The 27,494-nt window shown below is 40.3% G+C and overlaps 1 protein-coding gene across 2 annotated transcripts; it reads left to right on the forward strand.

Annotated features, from left to right (window-relative positions):
- Positions 1 to 26,202, forward strand: YWHAZ (tyrosine 3-monooxygenase/tryptophan 5-monooxygenase activation protein zeta). Of its 2 annotated transcripts, none has more exons than XM_050308927.1 (6): positions 1 to 130; positions 2,325 to 2,628; positions 17,688 to 17,811; positions 21,453 to 21,616; positions 21,708 to 21,803; positions 25,162 to 26,202. In XM_050308927.1, the coding sequence occupies exons 2-6, from the start codon at positions 2,335 to 2,337 to the stop codon at positions 25,219 to 25,221; spliced, it is 738 nt and encodes a 245-aa protein (XP_050164884.1). In that variant the 5' UTR covers positions 1 to 130; positions 2,325 to 2,334; the 3' UTR covers positions 25,222 to 26,202. The 2 variants fall into 2 exon arrangements, with proteins under 2 accessions (XP_050164884.1, XP_050164880.1); XM_050308923.1 differs by lacking the exon at positions 1 to 130 and adding an exon at positions 1,116 to 1,259.
- Positions 26,203 to 27,494: the final 1,292 nt, after the last annotated feature.

Raw genomic sequence — 27,494 nt, forward strand, 5'->3', positions numbered from 1 at the left:
CGGCGGAGGGAGGGAGGGAGCGAGGCTGCAGCGCCGCGAGCGCCAGAGCCGCACAGTCCGCGCCGGCCGCCCGCCCGCTCCGACGCACCTGCGCCTGCCGCGCTCCCGCCCGCCCGCCCGCCGTGCACAGGTAACGGGGCCGCCGCCCGGGGACGGCCCCCCCGCACACGGCGGGACGGGGGCGCCGAGCGGGGCGGCCGGCGGGCAGCGCCCAGCCCGCCCTGCTCCCCCTCCCCCTTTCCCTGGGGCGGCTCCGCTGGGAGGGAGCGGGGCGCGGGGGCCGCTTCACGGGGCCTCTCCGCACCGGGGATGGGGGGGGGAACGAAGAGGGAGGAAGAATGGGCGGAGGGGGCGGCAGGTGAGGCCCCCGCTCGTGGCGGCCTCGCGAGGAGGGTGAGGGAGTGCCGCCCCGCGGGCGGGGGCCGGTGCGGGCGGCGGGCGCTGCCGGGTGTGGTCTCCCGCCGGGAGCGCTGCCCGGGCGCGGAAGAACCGCAGCCGCGGCCGCCCCCCGGCAGCGCTCGCTGCCCTCCCTCCGCCCAGCCCCCGCCCCCGCCCATCTTCCCCTCCCCACCCCGGTCGAGGGGTCCGGACGGGAGCGGCGGCTCCCGGGACTGGAGGGTGCTCCTCCTCCCCACCCCCGAGTCCCCGGGGTTGGACCTGTGGGCTTCCCCTCGCCCGGGCGTGGGACGCGGCATCCTCCCCGGGGCGCGGGGCGGAGGGAGCGAGATTGGGGCGGGCCGGTCTCCGGCGCCCACCCGCCGTGACAAAGGCGGCGGGCGCGGCGCGGGGAAGGAAGGAGGGAGGGAGGGCGGGGCGGCCGCAGCGCCCCGGGGCCGCCCGCCCGCCCCGCCCTCCGCTCCGCCCGCCCCCGGGCCGCTCCATTTTCTGCTGTCACCGCGCTCGCCGCGCCGGGGCCGCGGCAGCGCCCAGCCCGCGGGGGCGGCCCCGGGACGCGGCCGCCCGGGGATGCTGCTCGGCAGCCCGCGGTTCCCAGGGAGCTGGTGGCGGGGCTGGCGTTCTGACCGCGCTCGCCCCGGTCACGCCGAGTGGTAAATAACTATCGCCAAAACCCTGCTTTAAAATGGCTCCTTAACCCCGCCGTGCGCGGTGCCGGCAAGTTCTCGACGCGCGCTTGCAGCCGAATCCCGCGTTTGTGCCCCCGTGTCGGGAACAGGATCTATTAAAACTTACAGTCACCTGGAATGCTAAATTGTGCTTCATTTATTCCCAAAGACGGGATAGCCTTGCTATTGTTTCTGGTAACGTCACGTGAAATGGCAAAAATGTTAATGGTTAGAAATGAAAGTGCAGGGTTGGGGGGTGTGGAACATACAGAAATAAGTAAAGCATTTATGTCCGAAATTGGTTCAAATTTTAGTAATCATGTCAAACTTTAAAGGACGGTGTATCCTAAAGCTTATTGCCAGTTCCTCAAAATTATTTAAGTCAGGATACATAGAAGGATGAGGGAGGAGTGTATTTTTCCTACTGTACCAAGAGATATTTCCCCATACCTCTGTTTATCAGAGCTTTATTTTTTTAAGTGGTGGTAAGATACAAGCTATGAAGCATCTCAGCCAGGTCGCACTACCTGAAATACCGATGTTGAAGTAATATTTTTAAATAGTAAAATTTTTTGTTTGTTTCTAAAAGCACAGTCTCTCAGGCAGAGCAGCAGTACCTGGCACAGAACATCCCATAATGGGGATTCCCATTTTGGGAAAGGGAGTTAATATCATGGAAGGGTGTATGCCTTGAAATTTAGATATTTAGTGCATTCTGACTTTTGAACATCCAGTGTGGGATTTGATTTGCAGATCTCTGTGCCAAGTCTTTCTGCCTGTAACTGTATGAATCTGTTAAGGCTTAGAATGCTGCCTGGTACTGTTTGTTCAGCCTTTATTTGATGTTCTCCTGTGAAAAGCTTAATTTTGGATTTTCTTAGTTGATTTTGTTTTATCGATAATTTAAAGCAGTTGATACTGCAGATGGAATGTAGTCTTATGAGAGAGTGATGGCAAATAATTAGGATTATTTTGTGTGCATAAGATAGGAATGATTTGCTTTCAGATCACTTTGGATGTTTCTGCTTGTGTTTATTAAAATAACATACTTTTAAAAGTTGAAGTTTTTTCAGGACAAAACAGTGGCTTTTAACTCTTCAATCCATATATCCACATGTTTGAGCATTGAGTGCTGCTTGTATGCCTTGTATTTTGGATTTCAGCTGTACCTCTTACAGTTCCGAACTACTCTTCATGAAGTTAAAACACCTTTGTGCTTGATCAGTGCCCGAATAATGCCTCACTATTTTTCCTCTTCAGAAATATCACCATGGATAAAAATGAGCTGGTGCAGAAAGCCAAACTGGCTGAGCAGGCTGAAAGATATGATGACATGGCAAGTTGCATGAAGTCTGTGACTGAGCAAGGAGCTGAGTTGTCCAACGAAGAGAGGAATCTTCTCTCTGTTGCCTATAAAAATGTTGTAGGAGCCCGTAGGTCATCTTGGAGAGTCGTCTCAAGTATCGAACAAAAGACGGAAGGCGCTGAGAAAAAACAGCAGATGGCTCGAGAATACAGAGAGAAAATTGAGACTGAGCTAAGAGACATCTGCAATGATGTGCTGGTGAGAAATAATGAAACTGTTGATCCATTTTTACTTACAGTTGCAGAGTACATGGTGTTGGGGCCTGTGGGACTATTTCTACCCTGTCAGTAAAGCTGTGGTCTCCTATGCTATTTCTGAAGGACAGGGTTTAAAAAAAGTCCGACTTGTCTTTCCCTCTAAATGTACTGATTATTTATATGCAAATTATAGTTATGAATTCTAATTAATTTGGACATGTTGAAACATTATTGTATGGAAAGTAATAGTTATGAAAAGTCAGTATATTTCTCTGAGATTGAACTGGATGTAGGTTTAGTTTGGGGTTTTCTCCTCCATCCTTCCCCCTCAATGCAGTATTTGTATCCTAGATCACTTTGATTTCTGCTACTTTAATATGCTGCTCTAGTTGTAAGAGGTAGTTTTTACTCTACAGAAATTGTGCCCCTCCCTGGGTAAGATGATGTAATGTTAGTTATGACTCAGCCATGCAGAAAATTGTCTGCAGGAAGAGGCAGTAGAAATGCTGTGATACCCTCTTAAACTTAATTTTTAGTAGCACACTAAAAGAGTGTGCAAGTTAGACATTTTCTGTGGCTTGTAGTTATGTAAAAATGTGCATGTACCTGGAAAGCAACCTTGTATTTTCATTGGGAGGCTGGTTTATGAAATCCGAACCTCTTCCAAATGCTTATTCCAGATTGTCGGGTTTTTCCAACTGCATATGCCTGTGATGCTTCAGTGAGCACTCAGTGAGCAGCTGTTCAGTCCTGAGACTACTCATGAGGTGGAGGTTCAGCTGTCAGCAATAGAGTTGTCCACTGGACTGTGGACCATGCTGGTGTGTCACCCCATATGGGACAAGGGATCATGTACCCGGAGGTGACAGAATGACATGTGATACGAGGGAAGTGTTAAATAGCCAAGTAATGTGCTTGAAGATCTGATGTCAAATGAAAATTAAGATCAATGAGTAGCATAAATTTTGCTGGATGTGTGAGATAACTAAATGGCATGGGCAAGTGATAGCTTCTAGGAGACTGGTTCTCCCAGGGTGTGGAAGAGTCAGCATGGATAACTCTTGAGTCTTGGCTTCCAGTGTAGGCTGGCTGCTATGGTTATTGTAACACACCGGATTTTTTATGTTTTGTTATCTTGTCTAAGGATAATTCTTAAACTTCCACTATGAAAATAGAAATGCCAAACTTACTCATGGGAAAGAACTGATTTAGTGGGTTCTTGTGTTGTAAAGTGGTGGCTCATCTATTCAAGGCAAGGAAATAAGGATCCAAATCTGGCATTCTAATTGTTTGTTATTTCTTTCATTATTTTGTTAATGGGAAAGTCCTGGGGATTGGATGCTTTTGGTTCAGAGTTACCTGAAATTCTTTTGTAAACTACGTTTGGGTTTAAGAAATCATTTTAATTAAGTCTATGGGCTTAGAAATCTTATAAGAATTTAGAGTGTACAATTAACTCTTTGTCTGATCATGGAAACCAGACTGAGGTGAAACTGGCTTTTATTGTGCTTGCTAAACTCAAACACTAAACCAAAAACCTAGCTTTTGAGTTTGCCACAGCCAACTAGAGTGTCTGGGAGAGAAGTTATAGGGTGGAGAATCTTGTTAAATCTTCTGAATCTCAAAATGGATTTGAATTTCTCTTTGTGTTACTGAGAGATACATTCATTATTCAAAGAAGTTATTATTCTTTGACATGTTACTATTTTTAGGAAACTAATGACTGACTAATCTTTAATGTTGACAGTCCCATTTTTCTTAATAGGTTAAGGAAAAATTACTGTCCAGAAGAAACAATGCCTTAAGCAGTGATTAGCAGTAATAAAAGTACATTTTTAGACTTGAGTTTAAAAAGAAAAAAATTAAAACTTTTGTATTCGAAGGACAGGATTTAAAAATGCTTTCAAATAGCATATGGTACCTGTGATGTTGCCAGCTATATTGAAAAAATAGTTTAAAATATATTCTTGTTTTCTTTTTTGAGTATCTTGTTTACATATGTTCTTACCTAGAAACATGACTGACCAAATTGCTTTATTAAACATCCACTTTGCTTTAACCGAGAAAAAAGAAATCTGGTAACATGTAGTTGTTTATTATGAACAGGAGACTGCACAATGTTACATGCAAATGTCGAACTAGGGTTTGGGTTTTTTTGTTTGTTTGTTTTAGACGATTTCTGTAATTCTTGTGCAGCATAATCAAGTCTATAACTGTTTACAGAAGTGAAAAACAAGGCTTACCAAATCTTGACTGGTGTGGAGTATGCCATTAATTAATAAGACCTCAAGTGTTAAAATTTCAGAGCTTTTAGCCTTATCAATTAGAGTACAAAGGTGGCTTGCCAACTTTTGTATCTTTATTGAGGCTGTGAATCTATTGGAGCTGATGTTGTGTCTTCAGTTGTCTGCTAGGCTCTTAAGTAATATTTAATGCCCTGAGGTGTTAACGTCACAGCTGAATGTGACTGGAGTTCTAACTTCAGTGTGTTGAAGGAGGAAACCAATTAAGAGAATGTGTTTGTGACTAGAAGAGTGTGGCCAAAGCTGGCTCCTCTGCAACTTCTCGTTCTTTTCCCTCTGTGTTTTGTTGGAGTCAAATCACTAGTGTTTTATAAGAAATAGCTCCTCTAATCCCATAGATGCTGAGTATACTCAGCTCTGCCTGAGTTCTGTTTCCAGCTCTTCTGCTAATTTCCAGAGTGAATAAGAGCAGTTAATGATGGCTTCATCACTATTGGGCCCAATGATAAAAGTTTTAGTGGTTATGTGGCTCAGGCCTAACGATTTATTTTTCTCCTTTACACTGACTTTGCAACAGGAAAAGCCAGCATCTGCATCCTTGCCACTTCCTAAATCTCTTGAACCTGCTGTGGAGTACCTCTACAGCTCTGCAAAGAGCTGAACTCATCCCCTTGTTTGCTGCAGCCTCAGAGTGCTGCTGTACCAAGAAGAGACACCTAAAATCTCTCATTCCAGCACCAATTCTGTCATTTATATGTAGAAGTATATTAAGGTATAATATAACAGCTCTAGTCTGGAGTTGGCCTGGTGGTGCTGGCAGACCACAAATAATTGCGACATGTTGTACATAGTACAAGGTCCTTGCACTGTAGCAATAAAGACTGAATTTTTTAATTCTTCAAGAGTAATATCATGTATGTAAGGAAGTACATTGCATACTTGAGCATCTTAAAAGTACTTGAGTATTATAAAAAATTTACAGCCTCAGAAGTTTTGAATTGATAGAGGAAATTAAGCTTTTACTTAAGTACTTTTTCTCATGTTACCTAAGTGTGTGCTTTACATCCTGTTTCAGTTTCTTAGAAGGGAGGGCCTAAAGTACCAGTATAATGATCTATAATCATATTTTATTATTTACATAATAAAAATCATCATTAGCATAACAGGTGTGGATTTTCTTCAAAATGCTTTTTGCCATTTGTAGAAAACTGAGCTGGAACTGAAGTGATTAAAATTAAATCTGTAGTAAGATGACTTTTTCAGCTAATGAGGGTTCTGAAATACAGAGAAGAATGTATGGAGAGGTCTTTGAATAGCTAACACCCCATATTGCTTGCATATTAGAAGTTCTCAGGAGCATTAGTAGCTTTCAGGTAGTCTCTGACATGAGTTAAACATAAACTAATAATGGAAAACATGACTGGCTATCTTCACTTTAGTAGGAATGTAATTCTGGACAGTTGCACTCTCTTCCCTAGGCCTGCACATACTGCAGCAGTCCCTGCATGTCCAAATGCATGGTATGTGACAGTTCCCCTGTTCTTACCCCACACCCAGTCTTTGGGTGAGGTCACTTCCTCCCATAGGTTCCACCACAGTCATACCCTGAGTAAATTTCTTCAGCAGCAGTGCCCAAGCACTCTGGTTTGCTGTTTCTTTTCCCTTTTTAGTTATTTAGGTTCCTGGAACCTTGGCTGACCTTCAGTTATGGAGTTACTGTTGCATGTAGGTGCTACTCAGCACCTCTTTCCCCACTCCCTCCCCCTACCAGAAAAGCTACAGAATAATGGTGGTGTTCAGGACCCTCCAATAAAATGAAATTACTGCTTTCTTCACTACATTATTTCTTCTTAATTTCATGCTCAGAAGCACAAAATGGTATTCCTTGTGTGCTGATACTCTTGAGATTTCTTTGTGCTTGTTATGGATGCTTCACTTGTTAGAAGTGGTAATTGTGAGAAGTTGCAGTTATATTTCAGATTAGTGATTGAGATTTGCATTTCTTTCTTATGCCTGTTGTTGAGAGGGGGAGTAGGAGAAGGTTTAGTGACCTACCATGAGGCTGCAGTTCACTGGGGGAAGGGAGTGTAATTCCATTCAGAATGCATCTAAATGGCTTTTTAAAGAACATACCACAGAATTAATGCCTATTGCCATCATTCTCGAATTACTGTGGGACTACTTTCTAGTTGCTGCCAGCACTTAATAGGTTACTATGTTAACATCTATAAAACCTGTCTAATAATTCTTAATGACAGGATTAGAAAGTCTAGTTTTCTCCTATAGGAAGTCATATGCATTTTGACATGCACATGTGTGAATTGTTTTTTTAAAACTCAGCCATTGTATGTTCATTGTGCCCTCCTCGTGGTTAAAGAGCTAAGCTGTAGAATGGTGCTAATGGGCAAGTGAATAGATTGCTTATGAGCTTGAGTGACTGACCATACCATACAACCTTGCTGCGACAGTATCTCATACTAACAGAAGATTGAGTGTTCTGACTGAAAATTGCTACCTTCAGTTCTGTGACTCCTTCAGGCTTGCTTAATTTTTTATTTTTGACTGCACTTTCTCTCTTTGAGATCTGTATCCTTTTTTCGGAAAAGAAGAGGAGGCATTTGTATAAATTTCTATTTGCAAAATGTCAATCACAGAAGGAGGGTGGATATTTTGTTGAAATCTAAGAGTTATTTGAGTGCCCAAAATAATTTCGGTTGAAAGGGAGGTCATTAAGTTTGGCTCTGCTCAGATCAGCTCCAGTTTGATCACTTTGCTCAAGGCCTTGTCAGTCAAATTTTTAATGTCTTCAAGTGTGGATATTTCACAGCCCCTCTGGGCAGCCTGTCGTAATATTTGGTCATATTTATTGTTAAAAGAAAAAAATTTAACCTTGCATGTAACTCAGAACTTCTTATGTTCCAGTTTGTCTACTGCCTCTCATTGTTCCACTGTAGAACTCAAGAAAGAGTCTGGCTCCATCTTCTTTATGCAGCTGTACATGGCAGTAAGATCTGCTGGTCTGCTCTGGGCTGAAGAAACCCATCTCTCTCAGCCTTGCCTTGTACATGATGTGCTCCACCCCATAATCATACTAGTGACTTCTACTGGACTTGCTTCAGTATATCTGTGTCTTTTTTGTGCTGTGGAGCTCAAACCTGGATGTAGAACTCAGGATGTCATTTCAAGTTGGTAAAATTTGCGTTAGAAGTTGGTAATGGGTAATGTATTAGCGGCACATGTGAAAATATGCATGTACTTCTGGTTCACAAATGATTCTCTGAATGAATTTCTATATACTGCAGAGCAAAACATAGCCAGGGTTTGGTAACTTCCAAGGGTGGTTATAATTTAAGCTTTTGATTAACTCTCCCAAGTCTGGCTTTTTCAGTTAGGGCTTGGTTGGTATAATTGCTCACATATTTTGGAGGTAGGAGGCTGAGGCAGTTTGCATCAACCTCATGATTTCACTTTGTTAATCCTTTAATCATTTCCCTAGTTGTAGCTACAGCCTTCAGGGTTTTTTTTTGACTGTTGGGTTTTTAGTTTGGTTTGGGTTGTTGGTTTTGGGTTTTTTTCTTTACTGCGGTGAAAGCATTGCCTAAGCTAGAGTAATTTGCTTTACTTTTTTTAGGCAATTAGACTGTTGAAAAACTGTTGAATCTTTGATAATTTAAATATAACTCATGGGTCAGTTGACATATGAGATGACTTGTGTTGTTTTTTATTTATTCTAATCTTAGCAAGAAGGGCATCCATAGTGTTGATACCTGTGTTTACTGCACCCATTTATCAGGAAACAAGCTAAGGTGCTCTGCATAAATGCAGTTACCTCTGATATATACATTAGCTGTGCTCACACATGTGTACACTCATGTATACATGTATCTACATCCTCTTGCATTCATTGGAAATAGAAAAAAATCTTTTATAACCACTATCCTGCTGTATTAATTTCATTTGGCATTAATGTTTAGTAATTGGCTTTGATTTACAGTAAAAAAATATATAGTGGTTATACTGTTCAAAAGCACTGAAGTGACAACTTGCTTTATTTGACAGCAGTGTTCATTGTTCGAGTACTTTATGTACCTACTGCTGATAGGCAGCTCTAAACAGCAAAATAAAATCAGTTGATCAGTTTAGTCACTGGTGACTGATACTATTCTCCTTCTGTACTGTTGAAGGAAAAACTTCACTGAGTGTACTTGTAATTTGTGAACTGCTAAGTGTATTTGTTTCACAGTTGGTTACAAGACAGTTAAGAGCAGAAATGCTGCATTGTTAAGCTATCAGGTTCTACTGGTGCCTATGAAAGCCACAAGTGGTAGAAATACAAAATTTAGAATATGAGCAGAGTTAGTGCATTGTCTCTGTACATCTGCACAAACAGATGTACACTGTGCTGCGCTATCTCTGGTTTTATCTGGAAACTTCTGTCTCGTTACTGAGCACGTGACAGAAGTTCATGTTTCTGAAACAGGTTCTCAAACACTTTACTTGTTCTTTGCTAGGGGCAGACACAGTGGCTCCTGGATCTGAGGCTGGTTGTCTGTTCAGGCAGTAGTTGACTGCCATTTTGAAATAGTTTGAGAAAGCTTGTGGTATTAAAATTGATTGAGAGAATTAAGATTGTGATTATTTCTTAAATTTGGTGTGGTTTTTTTTTAATGAATGTCAGTTTTTGTGTAGTTATTTAATTTTCCTGAAATCTGACAGAAGATTGGCAATGCCTCTTCAAATGAGAAGTAATAATAAGTCACGCTGCTGAGATGAACAGTAAAAAACAGATATAGTACGTTGGACTCTATGATCTGTAGGTTGGACTGATTGGTCTCAGAGGTCTTTTCCAACCTCATTGTCTCTCTGGTTCTGTAATGCAGCTCATGAGGCAGAGAACAGTTGTGGGTTGCTTTTTGTTGTGGTTGGGTTTTTTCCTGCGTGTTACCTTTTGTGATTATGCAGGTTACAAAAGATTTAACAAAAGTAATCTGATCTCTTAACCCGTTGGTTTCTCCTAGTACAGAATAGGTTTACATTGTTAAAAGGGCATTGTTCCTAATAAAATGCTTTTATTAACGTTGTATGCTATAGTGAATCCTTAACAGATACATGTTCTGCTTCAGGTTTCAAATCTGCTCATAGTGCAAAGTGCTAAAGATAAATGGTTCCTGCTTCTATTTCTTAGCAGAAATAAGTGTTACACCATATTTATGGGTGGTTTTATTAGTATTTCTTCAGAGACCGAAACTATAGAGTCTTCAGACAGCTAGAATGTGTTCTTATTCAGCGTACAGCCACAGTAGCTGCTGCTTAGACCTACCTCCGAAGCAGAAATTCTCATCCAACTCGGTTTCCGTTTTGTATTATCTCAAGTTTCTCGGAGGATATTCTGAAAAGAATAATGATCAATGCACCTGACACCATTCTATTTTGTTGTAAGTCCACAATATTCAAGAAAGAGTTAAATGAGGCGATAGGAAAAAAAAGAGGCATAGATAAAAATTGCATATTGACTTTGATCCTCAGCAGAAACTGTTTATTAATGTTATAGCAATGCCTTGACAAATTAAAGACTTTATTCCTAATATTTTTCTATTAAGTGTCTTATTGGCAGCTGCCTTTTGTATGGGATTCCTCAGAGCTGATTACTAAAGTAGAGAAGTATTTTTGCCTGTGCTTCAGGATTTGTTGGTTCCTTCACTGTCATGTTTGTTAAGCATACTTTGATAAAAACCTGTAATGGTTCAAGAGTCTTTTGAATAATCTCAAAGAGTATATCCTGATATTAAGCACATTTGCCTCCCTTGCCATAAATACCAGTTGGAAAGCAAAATGGTAGAAGGAACAAGCTAATAAAGGACATGGTAAGGCAAATCTGCAAGGAGTGTTGTGTGTACGGCTGTTAAACTGTGAACTGAGATGCTGCTCCTCATTGCCTCAGTTGCTGTCCTCTTCCTTTTTTTGCACACCAGTGGTGTGTCTGTGCCATAGCTTCCCTCCAGTTGCCCTATAGACGTTTTTGTGCATAAACCTACTTCTTGCTGACTTGTATCTATCCCCCAGCATATGTGTCAGCATGAGGGTGATTTTTCAGTGTGTCCTTCTTCCATGTGTTCTTCTGCCTGCCCATATGTGACACTGCTTTTGTTCTCTTTTCTAACGAAACACATTTAGATTGTTTTAGTGGTATTTTTATGTATAAGCTAAAATTTCTTGACATTCTTTCTTTTGTCCGTTAATCCTTTTAGTCCTTTTTTCAGTTATCCTTTTATTAGTTACACCTCATTTCCTCTATTTTTTTCCTTTCTAGATATCTTCACCAGATTGACAACAGAAAAACCGCAAATCAAGTGTATATTTTTCCCGCTCTTACCAATCCCATGTCTCCATGGATGTCACATTTCCCACTGTTGCATAAATGCCACAGTTAAATTCCTCCCTGTCCCCTTGAAGGTCCTTTTTCCCAAATTCTGAATGCCTCCCTGCTGAAGCTCATCCTTCTTGCCTCCTTTCTTCCAGCCAGCCTTGTCACCTTTCTCAAACTTCTGCTGCTGTTTCTGTGGGCAGCTAATTCAACGGGAGGAATGAACTGGTACTGAAAACAGGCAGCAGCCTTGTTTCCTTCTTCAGCAGATGTTTTACCAGTGAGATCTCCACTGCCTCAGCAGCCTCAGCTAATATTGACAGATTTTCCTGTATTCCTGTTCTAGTGACCAAACAAGTAGAGAGAATTCTGTAGCTAACTTCAAACAGGAGGCCTTACCTTTGGCTGGAGTATAAGGCTGACAACAGTCCTTTTGGTTTTGCCCCAAGGGGGTTGGAGGTCACCCAAGAGGCAGCAGTTGCAGAGCCCTTATCCCAAGCTTTGGGTAGAACTATAATCAGGAGCAGCATAGTAAGCCTGTCTCAAAACAGGGTTTGGGAAGGGATTGTTTAAATATATTCCTCTTAAAAATACAAATATTTGTCACTTCCCTCCAAGAATTCAGATAGAGTGTGTAAATAAAATTACTGGCCGCAAATGGTTTGGTTAAACGCGTAGTAGTGTGTTTGCCAATCTGTGCAGTGCAGCTAATTGCACGTGTTTTATAGCCTGAGTAACTTTCCTAACTGTTGTGCCAAGGCAGAAAACACATGCATGGAAAATCACTCACTAGGTTTTTATGGGAATAATAGGTGTCTTGAACTTGTCTGACACAGATGGCCTGCCTGAATAACTTTGTCATCAAAGCAGAAGTCTGTAAAGTATAGCTTAATGAAGCATGCTGCAGTTAGTGTGCCGGTTGGTTAGTGGGTTCCATTGTAACCGGGTACAACGTAGCTCTTCTCACAAAGTGTGTACCTGAAAACACTGGTCCAAGTCAGTAATTTGAATGTCTACCTCAGTACACCTGATGCTTTATACCTGTAATTCTTTCGAATGCACATGCACAACTTCACAGGTAGTCATAAAACTGCAAGTCAACTTCGTAATGGTAGTCTGGTGGTTTTGTGTTTCATCTCACAAAGAAAGGGTTGTTGCCCTTGCACACAAGAGGAAATAGGTACTCTGGATTGCAGATGGTTAGCAGACGGAAGAATCTTTTCAGCCAGTATGATTCTTCTTGTGTTCTTAAAATGACTTGGAGAAAGATAGTGGCATGCTGCTCACATCATGCAAATGTTAGGCTGTTGTCATTAAGTGTGAAATGGATTTCAGAGTGGGCTTTAAAAAAAAGATACACTGTTTCTTTGATGTCTTTCATGAATTGAAAAACCAAGAGTTCTTCCATGCCGTTTTCATCTCTATGTTGTATACCATGGATGGATGACAAGTAAGTTGAAGTTCAGCTAATACTCATGTGTAATTTATTCTCAGAATTAGAAATAATGTCATTACTATGTCGTGTGTCTTTCGATACTGCATGAAAACAAAAGGCCTGCCTTGTCATCTTTAAGAAAAACTCATACTGTTTAAATTACCTAATGCTTATCAGTGTGTTCTTTTGGATTTTTGCTGTTCTGAAGCTTGGCTCTTTTGTGCAAGAGCAGTATCTTTTTGTTTCTCCAATAGTTCAGGAGTTTTTAATCAATTAGGTATCTTAATAATTAATTTTTCTATATTTAAAAACAAGTTTCTTGTTCTCAGTACTTTAACTGTGTATTACCCGCTTGTTTACTGCTGCTTTTCGTAGAGTCTGGTGATTATTCTTTCACTCATGTTTGTCAGGAGGGAAACACAGAAAATTGAGCTGTTGATGCAATCCTCAAGTGCATTAGTAACTAACTAAAGTTTCTAGGCGATAACATGTACTGAAACCAAGCCTTTTCCCTAAAGGGAAATAAGCAGAGAACTGGAAGCAATACGGCAAAACTGAGGCATTTATTTTAATGCTCTTATGATGGATTTGGGAATAGATTCTGCCCCACGCAAGTCATTTGCCAGACACGCAAATGCTTTTGAAAGAGGGTAGTTTTAGGCTTCAGGTGTCAGGAAAGGACTGTTCAAGTCTTTTTGTTGGCTTCCTGTCTTCAACTGAAGTCCTCACCAAAATTTGACAAGCTGAAGCAAGTCCACTTGCAGTGAGAAGCAGACAGACTTCTAGGAGAGGGTTAGGTGTTGGAATTTTTTTGTTACCACTTGGTGGTCTTCCTTCACACTCCTAACTAAGTCTGATAACTCTTACCTTTCAGACTTTATCTTGCAAAACCACAGGAACAAGTACATAGAGACTTTCATCAAAACAGGCTCAAAATGTGTTGTACCTCATGTCGACTGTGTCCTGTTCTGCCAGTAGAATGTGTGTAAGAATGAAGAAAGTGAATCTTCACTTCAGTGTTTAAAATAGCCAGGATTGAAGTTCTCCAGTAGAATAATACAAGTTGTGTGCAGGCAGCTTCTGTTGTGCCTTTACAGACACAGACTTCTATCTAGTACATACTTGCTGGGGGTGAGGGAGCATACTACATGGGTGAGATTTCTTATCAGTGGTATGTGAGAGCATAGCTGACATCTCCTGACTTCAGATGTGTTTGTTTCCCAGTCCAGACTACCAGAAAGCTGTTAAATTAGTCCTAACCACAATTTCAGATGTGAAGTGTTGAAGCCTGATCTTTGAAGAGCCAGAATATTTGTAAGGGTTGATATTCAGGTTTAGTACATACTCTTTTTTTTTTTTTTTGAAGAGTAATAATTTTCTAGTAGATCTTTCTGAAAAGACATAAAAGAGGTTCTAGAAACACTTGTACAAGCTGTTACAGATTTTGGCTGACAAAGGCACTTAGATGCTGCTGTATCTGCCTAGTTGACTACGATAGTATGGTTTGTTTCACAGCAGTTAGATTCTTGCTGTCAAATTAAAAGCTCTGACAACTGCTGATGTGTATTTGGGGGGACTCAGGGGCCGGGAGTGGTGGCTTAGTTTTGTTTAAAAAACTGTTTCTACCAGATGCTGATCAAGGCACTGTAATGTGTGGAGTTGTACTTAATGCATACTAGTATATATAAAAACTAGATGGGAACTTTACATGATAGCAGGAAGGTCATGAACGAGCATGGGGGCTTAACTACATCCCATGTAGCTATAATATACACGTGCTGTATGGACTACAGTTGTCAGGGTGTTGCATGCACTGCCCTGGTCAAGATCACTTTAGTAATGACAGATCACTTATTGGTCAGGTCTTGGACTAGCTGTGAGCATTTCAGTGGCCTGTGGGATGATCAGCTCTGTACTGCTGAACACTATCATATCAACTGGTCAAGGAGGGAGAAGGAAGGTTTGGACAAACAACCTGTCAATAGGACTTAAATATCAAGATATTCCTCCTTGTGAAAACAGTTGTATCCTCCAGAGAAGCTTTGCAGTTAAAGCTATTAAAAAACCCACATAATAAACAGTATTGTCCCTAAGCTGATGTGTTGGCAGATAACAAAGTGTTAGATTGGTTATGACTTTGATTATACTGTCTTCCGTAATTGAACTCTAAAAGGTCAGTAGTTTCATTGGTCTTATCTGTCTGGTTTTCTGTAGCCACACCACCTCCATGCATGTTGCACTTTCACAGCCACTCTCTACGATAAATCACTGTACTGTGAATCTTCAGGCTAACTTTAAACAAGTGGTCTGTGTTCACTTATGCCAGTAAAAGAAAATATATCCTGAAATAAATGGACTAATTCAAATAGGAGAAACTAAATATATATAATACTAGATAGATAATAGGTAGAGCTCTCAGTAATTTCACATGCTAGCTTTTAAATGTTTATCTGCTTTCAGGTTTTATTGTTGCTGTTTATGAAGTATTTGGCATAAATAAAATTCTTTCAAAGATATGTGGCCTACCAGTCCCACATGTTGTTTGTATAGAAACGATTCTTTCATCTAGACATGGGCAAGCTACAGTTTTGAGTTGGAGCTCAAATAGTTGGCTATATTGGATGAATAGCTGTTCAAAGAGATTTTCTCAGTTGATCAGTCTTTGAAATTCAACATGGCTTTAGAACTTATCAATACAAGTTTATAGTGTTCAAGCTGCTGTTGCCCTGCTAGTATCTGTCTGATTAGGAAGACAATTCGGTATTTCCTCTTCTCTCTCGACTGGTGCAATTCACCCATTCAGTTTGTAAACACCTCATTTGTGACCTAAGTGAAATTTTAAGTCTGGAATTCAGTTGCTGATGTAGGAGCAAGTAGAACTGGACTTCTTAATCAAATGACCTTCTACACAGGTGATGATTAACTTCTGTTTCTAGAATCACTGAAAAAATCTTGGTCTGACCAATTAATGGAGGGTACAGAAGGAGGGCAACTCCCCATGGTGCCAGAAGGGTAGGTGCAGACTGACACACCTGACTTAATTGCAGTCTTAAAGAGAAAAACTAATAAGGAGCCTTATTCTCAGTAGCCAGTAACCTTCAGTTATCACTGAAGTTGGAGTTCCTTGGCACTCGTGAAAATATCATAGCTGCAAACCTTCAAGTTCTCTAATGGTGAGGACAGAGCGTGTAAGTAGTTACAGAGAGCTGAGGCGCATGACCCGTATTCCTTCTGTCCTTCCACTGTGTCCCAGCCTCACGGGGGCAGAGGTGGCTCTGAACCCTTCTCCTGGCATAGTGGTACACCCTCCAGAAGGATGCCTTTGGCATGAGGTAGCACAGCAACTCCTTTGAGTGGCTCCATAAAAATACTTCTGCTGACTTGCTTGTGTTGTGTTCCTTCTGTTACCAAAGGATTGTCTCTGCTGTCATTTGGATGAGAAGCAAGGATATGCAGTATTTTTCAATGTCTTCCAGCACAGTTATAAAATGAATTTATATACCAACCCCCACAGTACTGCAGATGTCTAATATTAAAGATGATGGAATAAACCCACTATGTTGAAGCCAATAAGGAATATCAGCTTACAAGTTTTTATTTTATAGTGGCATTATTTATATAAATGAATTAGTGCTTTTATTGAGGGGAAAAAAGCAACAAAGACCGAACTTACTCTTCTTGCTCTTTCTGTGATTTGCACTTTTCTGTAGCTTTCTGTAGTTTAATAGGTGTCCTGTTAAGCAGAGCAGGTACCACATGTGCCTGTGTCACAGTGGAATAGTGGCAGCCTACCATATCCAGGGTGTGCCTGTTCCAGGAATATGTCCTGTAAGATGTTCGTTTAACTTGCTGGGTGCTATTGAGAGGAAAGTACTGTAAAGCAGCCATCATTCCAGTTGAAACTGAATTAGTTTGTCCCTTTCTGTGGCATCATTGGAAATATGAGCTAAAAAAAGTGAAGCGAAACCAAAACGTCAGTCATCTAATTTATTGGAAAAAGAAGATACCCATAAGTCCTACTAAAGCCCCTTTTAAAAAATTATTTTCTGCATAGCCTTAGCAAAGTAAATGTAACAGCTTCTGATTTAATTCTGACTATTCAGGAGTGCTTCTGTACTTATTTTTGACCTTCAAATAACTGCTTTTCTTTCTGAGTCTGACTTCAAGCACTCAGTATCACAAAGTTTGACCAGTTTGTATCTTGACTAAATGTTTTGGAGCTAGTGATATTTTTTCCTTTTTTTTTTTTCCCATCATAATAGAACTCCTGCTAAATTACATGACTGCCTCATCTAGGAACTTGCTGTGTTAATAAGCAGTTAGAATAATCTAGAAAAACCTGGTCTTAATTGTCAGCCCATAGGGAGGATTTGGTGGAGTGACTCCAGAGAGCTACCTTTGCTTTGGAAGATGGAGGAGATACCTGTTAGGGCAGCACATAAAGTCAGGTAGAGGTGCTATAGAGCTGAATGTCAGATTGTCAGCTGTCTGGAAATTCAAGAATAACGGGTTCACCTTGGGAGTTTTTTTCTGGTGATGCCACTACAGTGTTCCAGTTAATGGGAACTGGGCTGAGGAGGCTTATTTATTGCCTGTGTATGTAAGATACTCAGGTCTCTGATTTGGCAGCTGATATTTCATATCCTTTTATTGTCTTTTGTGGATGCAGACTTTCTTCAAAGGTGTACCCTCTGCTCAGAGTCTTTGGACTACCTTATTTTTGTCAGGGGTCTGTATAATGGCTTATAGAAACCCTTCCTTTGGTCATACAAGACTCGTCCGCTAAATTTACACAGCCGCCTTCTCCCCATCGAGTCACGGGCTGCAGCATTCCTTGTCTAGAATTGGGATCCAGAACACGTTCTCTAGCTGAATATGTTATCTAGGATGTGAAGAAAATAAGCAAAAAGTAAAGCTGTCTTGACTTTGAAATAGATTGAAATATAATTGAATTGTTTGTTCAGCATGCTGTAAAAGTATATATGTTCAAAACACTGTGTTCTTTGTTTCTCTTTTAGTCTCTGTTGGAAAAGTTCTTGATCCCTAATGCTTCGCAAGCAGAAAGTAAAGTTTTCTATTTGAAAATGAAAGGAGACTACTACCGTTACTTGGCTGAGGTTGCTGCTGGAGATGACAAGAAAGGTATTGTATGTCATCTTGTGGATAAATTTTGTCTAATTAGATTGCATATGGCAGGGCAGTGAGACATGTCTAAAATTAGAATACTTCTGATTTGGATGTAAATCTCTTTAGAAATAGGCCTCGTTTTCTGAAGAAGAAATCTGAAGATCTTTGTGAAGAAAAATCTTAAGTTGCTAGCTTTCAAATGAATTACAAAGATTTCCTTATGCCTGCTGTTCAAAGCAGGGAACAGGTGTTTAGTCACAAAATCTTGATATTGACTCCAACTTAAGGCATAGGTGCATCTGGTTTGTCACTAAAGTACAGGTTTATGCTGCTTCTCTCTGGCTGAATGTTGGGTCTTTTACCTTTTTGTAGTCTTGTAGCTTTTTGAAGACTTATCTGTTCTATTTCTCCGGCACTTCTACAGACTAAAAAAGGTCTGCATAGGTTCAGTGATCAAAGAGACTAAAAACAACCTGGAGGAGAAAATTATTATAAAACTAATCTTACTATTGAGAAAATTTCTTCTGTAACCATGCTAGTTTAAAATCCAAAAGTCTTCCGTTTCCTCAAGTTTCTTTTATCTTCATGTAAGCAGCATACCATAATGGCAGGTAAGTTGCCTTTACCTGAGTTTAGTTAGAAAAGTTAATATAAGGTACTTAACATTTTGGGTGGCTTAACTGCTGTTAAGCCACCCAAAATGTGTGCTGGACGTGCCCTAACAGCACGCTGACTCCATGCAGAGTCACCTTCAGTTCAGAACAACACATAGATACAGCCCGCTGCAAACAGTGCCAGGCTGTTTCCTGGAGCCACTTTGGGACCGGTGGCAGTGTGCCCTGAAGAGCAGCTCACTCCAGCACAGAGCCCAGCCTGGCATCTCACAGACTCCGCTGGCTCTACCCTCAGTCTGCAGGAATCTGGGAGGTTTGGGAGAGTGTGCACAGTCTGAATTTGCAGACTTGGGACCCTCAGGGTTTTTGGAGAGCCATCAAGCTGTGCAGCTGTTGCTGTTCCGTTCTTCCACTGTGCCCGATCTGCTCAGCTCCTCATGGAGCTGTTGGACACGTGGTGCCCCTGTGGCCTTGTGCTGCTCCCGAGGTCTTAAACTCTCCCGGTATGACACAGAAAGATGTCTGCGCAACTTCAGAGACTGGATTGAGTTGGGCGTAGAGGGGAAACAGACATGGAATAATTTCAGGGGGATAGATGTGTGTGCTTTAGTGGCACGTGTTACATCCGCATCCCATGGTGAAGCCCAGATGCCCCAGAATGCTGAATAATAGTGTTGCATAAAGATACTGATACGTAGTATATAGGGCTCGGTTTGACTTCTTATGCTACTGTGTGCAAACTGACCCAGTCCTGGTGACTGCAGAATTTCATGTGTTACCACTACTTTAGATCTGCTACAGAGTTACTATGTTTTCCTTTTGGTAATTTCAGTGAACTCTATTCACATGCATAGGAGGTACAATTTTTTGAGCCCCCAAGTTTCTTTTTCTGTTGAGGATCAAGTTACAGGCTCTAAAATTAGACTGTGAAAATCTTTGTTTAAAGTGATTTTGAATTTTGTTTTTATTTAACCCAGTCTCCTGGCTGAGCAGTTTTTAGTGGGTTTCCATTTTTTTCATTTATCCCTCTCACCCTCAGTGTTCCATCTCACAGTCTTTTCCTGTATGCTATGTGACCTTGAAGAAGAGCAGTTGATAAGTATTGTTTATGAAATAGTGGCTGCTGAATTGGACAGTATTCTTTCAGCTTTTGCAGTAAATACAGCAACAATATGAAGCTCCCAACTCTAGGAGTTGGAATTTTATCCTCATAAACCACATTGTTTATTTTATTGCCTGGGGTTTTCTTCTGGCAGTCTAGCAGACAGAGATGTCAAGCAGGTACCTCACCCTGGTTTAGCCTTGAACTTTGGAGCTGCACTTTCTAAAGAATTCAAGGTTAAAAACTTCTTTATACTGTGTGACTGATTTAAACATTAATAAATACATCAAACTGTGCACTAAGTTACCCTAATCGTTGCTCCAAAGGTAACTGTTTTCTCAAATAAGAAGAAAAGTGCTTTTTGTTTTGAAGTTATGTCAAAGAAAAATTACTGAAAAATAAAATTCAGCTTCATTCCTTAGAGTTACTTGTTTTTCATGCTGCCTTGTTTGCCTTTCTTAAACAGCACCATTTTCTAAGGCTTTTCCCTTATGGAAAGAGTAAAACATTTCTTACTATTTATCAATTTAACTTGCAGTAGACCTGTTTCTTCTCAATTGTAATATACTAACTTCTGGTCACTTCCAAGGTGTTACAGCAGCTGGGCTGCAGCACTCTGTTATTAGTGGTAAGTGTAGAGAGGACAAAAGTGTTGAATAATTGTGAAGTGAGTGTCCTCACTCTTCGTATGGAAGAGAACAATACGATGCTTTAATTTTTGTGAATACGTAAAGGTGAACAGATAAAGACGGCATAGACATCCTGAGTATTGGCATTCAGTTGTTCTAAGAGTTTGAAGACTTCTGACTTAAATACTGATGTATATTTGAGTCCTTAGCTTAAAGTTTGTTTATTTTTGAATACATGTGACTGGCGCTCTTGCAGAGATCATGCTGGTTTGATCCAGAAATGTTAGGATTTTGCATCTGAATTGAATGACTTCCTGCCCACCTTTTTCCCAGATGCTGTTAACAATGGTGCGAGCACAGGAACAACTGCCCCTTTGTGCTCAGCATCCAACCCTTCCCTTGCCCCTGCAGCTATCAAGGGCACAGTCCAGCTTTGTGGGCTGTGTTGGGCCCTGATCTCTGACTTGTGCAGGCAGAGCTTGCTCCTAAGTTCAAGTGCCTTCAGTGAGAATGGAAACTGTTGAGTTCTTCAATCTTTGGGTACACTTTGTAGTTGCTGTTTTCTGCCAAGTGTTTATAACTTGTACAACTGAACCAATTAAGAGTTATAAAAGATTAATCTCCAAAAAAAAAGGGAATCAAATTGTTAATTTTTCTCCCTTCAAAGTTCTATTCCTTCAAAGTACTAGAACTTTTAAATTGGGTGAAAATGCTTTCTATATTTGCATTGGAAATAGAACTGTGTTGGAAGCTTTTAAAAATATATATTTCATTTGGGTTGAGGTATGCCACACTGTCTTTGCCAAGCAGTTTGAATGGAAGCTCATAGATGACGTAATAAAAGGGTTCAGCATGATAATCAAAGGTCACCAATGCTTCCTGTGACTAAAATTTGGATCTAATGCATGGCAGTGTTTAAACACATTGCAGTTGTGGTACTGTGTCAAACCTGTGTGTAGTTAAAACTTTGGGTTTGTACATTTTCATGGATGTGGTGGGTTTTATCTTGCTCAAGCGCTACAAAACTGCTGCAAACATTCGTAAATATAAGTAGTCCCAGGGTGGCAAGGAGAGACTCAAACCTGTGATTTGGTCAGTGACAACTTCCCTTTTTTTAATAACTTGAAAATATAATTTAATAGAATTTTCATAAAATAGCAACTTGTTTGGTAAAGTGCTGATTAACAGACATTCACTCTTAATACACTTTGTTCATGCAAGCATGAACACGGTCCTGATTGTATGTCTGGATACAGTATGTGAATTACTTACTTGTTGTGGTTTTTGTGTGTGTTTGTTTTTTCCCCAAAGGGATAGTGGAGCAATCACAACAGGCATATCAAGAAGCTTTTGAAATCAGTAAAAAGGAGATGCAACCAACACATCCTATCAGATTAGGTCTGGCTCTGAACTTCTCCGTGTTTTATTATGAGATCCTCAATTCCCCGGAGAAAGCCTGTTCCCTTGCAAAAACGGTAGGTCTGAGGGGGGGTGAAATTCTGTATAAAGTATTTGCATAACCTTTTGTTGCATGGCTAATGGAGTTGTTTGTTTTTATAACACTAGGCTTTTGATGAAGCAATTGCTGAGCTTGATACATTAAGTGAAGAGTCATACAAAGACAGCACGCTAATAATGCAGTTACTGAGAGACAACTTGACAGTGAGTATCGTCAAAGTTTGCATATTGATGGCAGGATTGGTCTTCGTGGCACTCAGAGTTGTCCTTTTTGTTCATGGCTCTGGAGCTGTCTTATCACTCACAAACAAGTTTACAGTACATTATGTTTCTGAGCTAAGTCTCTCTCCTGCCTATTTTTTGGGGATTTTCTGTCTACCTGCTAACGTAGTTTTCTGACAGATAGCAAAATGACCATATTTTTCAGGTTATTTTATTCAAGCATGTTTAAGTGGTGCAGTCTGGACTGTGACTAGGAAACCTACTACCTCATATTAAACAGCATTTGAGAATACAGTTGCATTTGCCTCTTCAAAACTTATGTCAAATTCATATAGCTTTTTCTATGTGATTGCATGTGCAAGGAATAGATCCTACCTGAAAACTGCAAACAAAGCTTATAAGTCCACTTAAGAACCTGTTGTTTGAGCTTTTTTGTTTGGTTTTAACTTTGGTAAAGATGAAATGGAAAGTCTTTTTTTCCCCTTGGACTCACAGCTGTCTGTAGTTGTCAGAGTAATCAAAATCTGATGTGCAGGATTTTTTAATCTACTTTGAACTTCAAGACTGGCAAAGATAAACATCTAAAGCAAATGAAACTAAATGTAAGCAAACCTGCAGTAGTGAAGTTAATGGCATTGTTCACTCCACAGTCTGTGGGGAGAAGAGCTGCAAGCAAGAACTGAAAAAATAAGCACCTCTTGTGGCCACATGCAGCCCCTTGTTAAATTGTGCATCTGATGTCAGAGGTATCTTTACATCAGAGATAATGTTACAAAATAGTGATACTGCTTTTAACATAACTAGAAATTGTACATTGCAGAAAACTGGTGTTGCTGTATTTTTCTGCTTTTGTGTCTAACATTTAATTTCCTTGTTTCTTGGATCCTTTTCCACTGGAATGGCAACTTAACTCTGCTGCAAAAACTACTTGTGATTGTTCCAGTTGTTACTTACAAAGCAAATGGAAGGGATTTCTCAACCTCTGTATTGGAGACAGATACAGGGTTGGCATTGCTCTCAATGTCTGTGTGTACTGTCCCCTTGAGTGGGATTGCTCAAGAGCTGTCCTCTGAATGAGTAGTATTGAAACAGAGAATAGAGGCTGACTTTAATTGCTGACTTCCCAGTAAAAACAATGTAAAGCTTGTCGTAGCAGTTGGAAAGCAAATTGTTTCACACCAGAGCAAAAGTTGGACTGAGCTCCTCCCATAGTGTGTGAGTTACAGTAGTAGGTCTGATAGTTTGTAAGCTTTCCATTATAAGGGAGAAAGCTGTAAAGAGATGCAAGATTTCATATTCTTGAATGAATAATGTGTCTTGCCTTAAATGCTTAGCGTGGTCTGTATGAGTGCACTGGTTCCATGTGTTTCCACAACTTCTTGAGGTAGAAAATAGCTTTTGATACGTGTGTGACTGACAAAGATTTCAGTGAATTTCATAAATGTAAAAAAGGTTTGTTTTTCCAGTTATGCAAGTCTTCCAGTCTTTGAGGTAGGTGGGCTTTTGACAGTGATTCAGCATGTTGATCAGTTCAATGCAGGAGCACTTTCTTCAGTTGTTGGTTCTGTTTTTCCTTGAGTCTTGTATGGCTGAAGAAGAGTCCGTGTTCATTCTCAGTGGAGACTGAAGGCAGAGAAGCGTTCAAAGGGGTGTTTAATGTATCATGTGAAAATCTGTTTTACTGGAATTGCTAGATAATTTCTTTGCTCTGCTACAAAATTGTCTTTTTTTTAATTAAATAAAAGGCATCCCTTCCTCTGAAGAGTTTGTGGTTTTTTTTTCCCCAGCAGATTTGTTAAACTGTGCTTTCAGTTGGTAAAATTGGTAATCCCCCTTTCATAGCAGTCAGGCCCTTTTTTTTTTTTATGAATAAAGGTATGTGTATGTTTAGATTAGACATGAGGAAAATTTTCTTCACTGAAAGGGTCGTCAGGCATTGAAACAGGCTGCCCAGGGCCATGGTGGAGTTACCATCCCTGGAGGTATTTGAATTTTTAGATGTGGCACCTGGGGACATGGTTTAATGGTGGACTCGGCAGTGTTAGTGGTTGGACTCAATGATCTTGAAGGTCTTTTCCATCCTAAATGACTCTGTGATTCTGTTTTCTAGAGGTGAGGATTTAGGATAGAAGCTTTTGATAAAATGCTGATAAAACTGTTCTTACTAACTGTTAATTGGGACTAATGTAGTAATGTAGTATAGAAAGTAGTGCAGGCCTAGAACCATACTACTGGTGTGCTGTTGTCTCCAGTAGAACTTGTTGCTTAAGGCTTCAGCAAGGAAGATTGAGTGGATCTTCAGAGCAAGAACAAGACTACTGATCTTGTGTGGGTTTCTCTATTGCCTTCTGCTCCTGGAAAGGATAAAATGCTTCTACTGGTGGATTTTTTTAGAAGAAAGTGTCTTATGAGACCTTAGTGGCATAGCACTGTCAGTGGAGAGAGAATTAGTTGGTTTTATGTCTTACCACCTTATGCTGTAGAGCGTGAATGATTTGGTTAATGCTGCTATAACTCCATAAAGTGGGAGATTACAAATCATACTGGGCCGGTAATAGTTTGGAAGCAGCCTCATGGCTAGATACTTGCTTCCCAAAGTAATTTCTTTGCCCTGGGTGTTGCTCTGGAACTGATGCTTGGCTTCCTTAGTTGGTACTTAATTGTGATATATGGCTCCTTAGTGTGATTTTATGGAGCTGAAAATAACATTTTTTGAATACTTCTTGCTTAGCCTGATTTTTCTTCCCTCCTTGCCCTGCCCACCAAGTTTGGAAGCTCAGTGTTCTGAAAGTCACTGAAGGGGAGCACAGCTAACTGAACATAGGAAAGGGATAGTGATTTCAGTGAAGTGGGTTTTGTTTAAAAAGCAGAAAAAACCTTCAGATGCCTGTTCTGAAGAAAAGGTAACAATCACTGTAGCACTGGGTGTGGAGAGACACCTGTAACAAAGCTCTTCCTTCAGAAAGATGTGTAAAACTTCCTTGAGGAGAAACCAATTACGTTAGTTCCTGATTTGCGTTTATCTGTTCTGTAGGTCTGATTGTTGCTTGTAGTTGTATTTTAGTGAGCGTTGTGGGTGTGAGACTTTGGTTTTGACTGTTCATTGACTTGCTCATTAAGTATGGTGTAGGGTTGTGTCACCTAGGATTGGATTTCCATTTTGTAATAGCCAAGAAACACATTCATGTTACTGTATGCTTTTTCTTTTTCCACAGTGCTTAGTAGGACCTCTGAGAACTTACTTAAGACATAGGCCTTCATTCTAACAATTCCTTATTAATTTTTAGTCATAAGTGTTAATATCTTACATATTTTACTCTGTTTTTTTTTCCCCAAACAGTTGTGGACATCGGATACCCAAGGAGATGAAGCCGAAGCAGGAGAAGGAGGGGAGAATTAACCAGCCTTCCAACTTCCGTCTGCCTCATTCTGAAATTTAAACAGTAGACCATTTGTCATCCATGCTGTCCCACAAATAGTTTTTGTTTACGATTTGACAGGTTTATGTTACTTCTATTTGGATTTCTATATTTCCCATGTGGTTTTGTTTAATATTAGGGGAATAGAGCCAGTTAACATTTGGGGAATGTTTTCATCTGAGGTGGCCAATATAGGGTTGTGAAATTTTTATACAAGTTTTACATGTTTGGCATAGTACTTTTGGTACATTGTGGCTTCCCACAAGGCCAGTGTTAAAACAGCTTTCTATGTCAGGCAAAGATGACTGCTTGCATATTGGTCTGTCATGATGGAAAAAAGGGATAATCAATGTTGCAGCCACAGGTGTAGTTAGCATGAATATTCAAGCTGGAGCACACATGGCTGCAAATAAACTGATGTCCCATAGATATTGCATGTTAAGTGAACATGTGACATCTGTGGAATATTCCAATCAAGTGTACATCTATGATTGCAGCTGAAGTGTTCCTTAAGACAGTTTGATAACCCAGTCAACTTTCTCTAGAGAAGGACAGAGAAACGGTTCACATTCCATTATTTGTAAAGTTACCTGCTGTTGCTTTCATTATTTTTGCTACACATTTTATTTGTATTTAAATGGTTTAAGCAACCTAAGAACAAATGTACAAGTAAAGATGCAGTAAAAATGAATTGCTTGATATTCATAATGACACTGTATATCGAGCACAGCAGTAAAACAAAAACCCATGTATTTAACTTTTTTAGGTTTTTGCTTTTGTGATTTTTTTTTTGATACTTGCCTAACATGCATGTGCTGTAAAAATAGTTAACAGGGAAATAACTTGAGATGATGGCTAGCTTTGTTTAATGTCTTATAAAATTTTCATGAACAATCCAAGCATAACTGTTCAGAACATGTGTATTAAGTTGATGTAAGTGGAATAAAAGTTTTATGAATGGACTTTTCAACTACCTTTGGTGTAGATTTCATGTCATCTGTCTTCCCACACCTTTTAGAGTAATGGCAATATTATACACAAGTTCAATATGGAAATATTTTTACTATGGAAAATCTGAATACACATTTAGGCATTTAGGTAATTTCAGGGAAGTTGAGATTGAATGCTTCATACCTGATTTTAAGATTACTCTAATTAGTTTACAACTTTTAAAAGCCTGTGTCCTTTTGACTGAACAGCTGGAACTCTGGAGATACCTTAACAAACATGAATGATCCCCAGACTTAGAGCAAAAGGCACACGAAGTTCTTTAAGGGCTGACCTTTTGGAATAGGTCTGTTTATGTGGAAACCCATGTTGTGCTGTTGTTGGCTCTTTAAAGGAGAACTGAGCAGGAGCCTCTGTGATGTCCAGAAGATTCAGACACTGCAGCTTGGTTTGTGGAAAGGCTCCCCAGAGTAATGAAATAATGATGCTCTTCTTTTCCTCATCCCCAGGGAGGTCTGCACTCATGGTATCCACAGAATATCTACAGCATTTGTAGATCATAGAATCATAGACACTTGGTTTGAAAGTGAAATAATTACAGAGAAATTTGAGACTAATTTTCAAACAGTGTCACATCTCTGGCAAATAGTATTTTAGAAAGTAACAACTGTATTAAAATATTAATGTTACGTAGTCAACATGAGGGGAAGGATGAGGGGCCTTTTTCTTGACTCAGCTACACCTGTAAGCACAGTGTAAGTATCTTCTAGTTTTAGATAATGTTTATTTGGGTGAAAAGTTACCTTGGTGTTACTGGGTTAATCTGACACCTGGAAGAATAAGATGAACCAACTCACTGAATGTAAACTCCATGGCCTTACCCTTTTGCAAATGCAGTTGACTTAAGCAAGTTACAAGTCTTAATCTTTACAGGTTCAGTATAGCCTTTTTGTTGTATTTAACAAAAAAGTTTAAATACATCATTGCTTTCTGATTGTGATGTTCCATTTCCAGAGGCATCTGAGCCCTTTTTCCTGATATTAAGCATCAAGATTGGTAGAAAGGTGATTAGTATAATAGTTAAACCTTTTAAAAGATAGTTAGGGACACTAGTCACCATTCCTAGAATTGAAAGATTTACAATAGATAATAAAAATTAGAATCTGATTAAGAACAGAAAGAAGGGAAGAATATGGAGGGCAGAGATTAACAAGGCTTTCTAAGGGCAAGCTTGGTACATCCCTCAGTCACCAATAAAAAAGTAACAATGACTTCTTTAATACATGAAAGCACTTGTCAAAAGCAA

This window comes from Myiozetetes cayanensis, unplaced genomic scaffold (genome assembly GCF_022539395.1).
Source record: "Myiozetetes cayanensis isolate MyiCay16 unplaced genomic scaffold, myiCay2020 scf1, whole genome shotgun sequence".
Lineage (NCBI taxonomy): Eukaryota > Metazoa > Chordata > Aves > Passeriformes > Tyrannidae > Myiozetetes > Myiozetetes cayanensis.

Coding starts and splice junctions, on each gene's coding strand:
- YWHAZ (XM_050308927.1), top strand. CDS start 2,335: ATGGATAAAAATGAGCTGGTGCAGAAAGCCAAACTGGCTGAGCAGGCT. Junction 17,812..21,452: donor TGCTGGAGATGACAAGAAAG/GTATTGTATGTC, acceptor TTTTCCCCAAAG/GGATAGTGGAGCAATCACAA. Junction 21,804..25,161: donor TACTGAGAGACAACTTGACA/GTGAGTATCGTC, acceptor TTCCCCAAACAG/TTGTGGACATCGGATACCCA.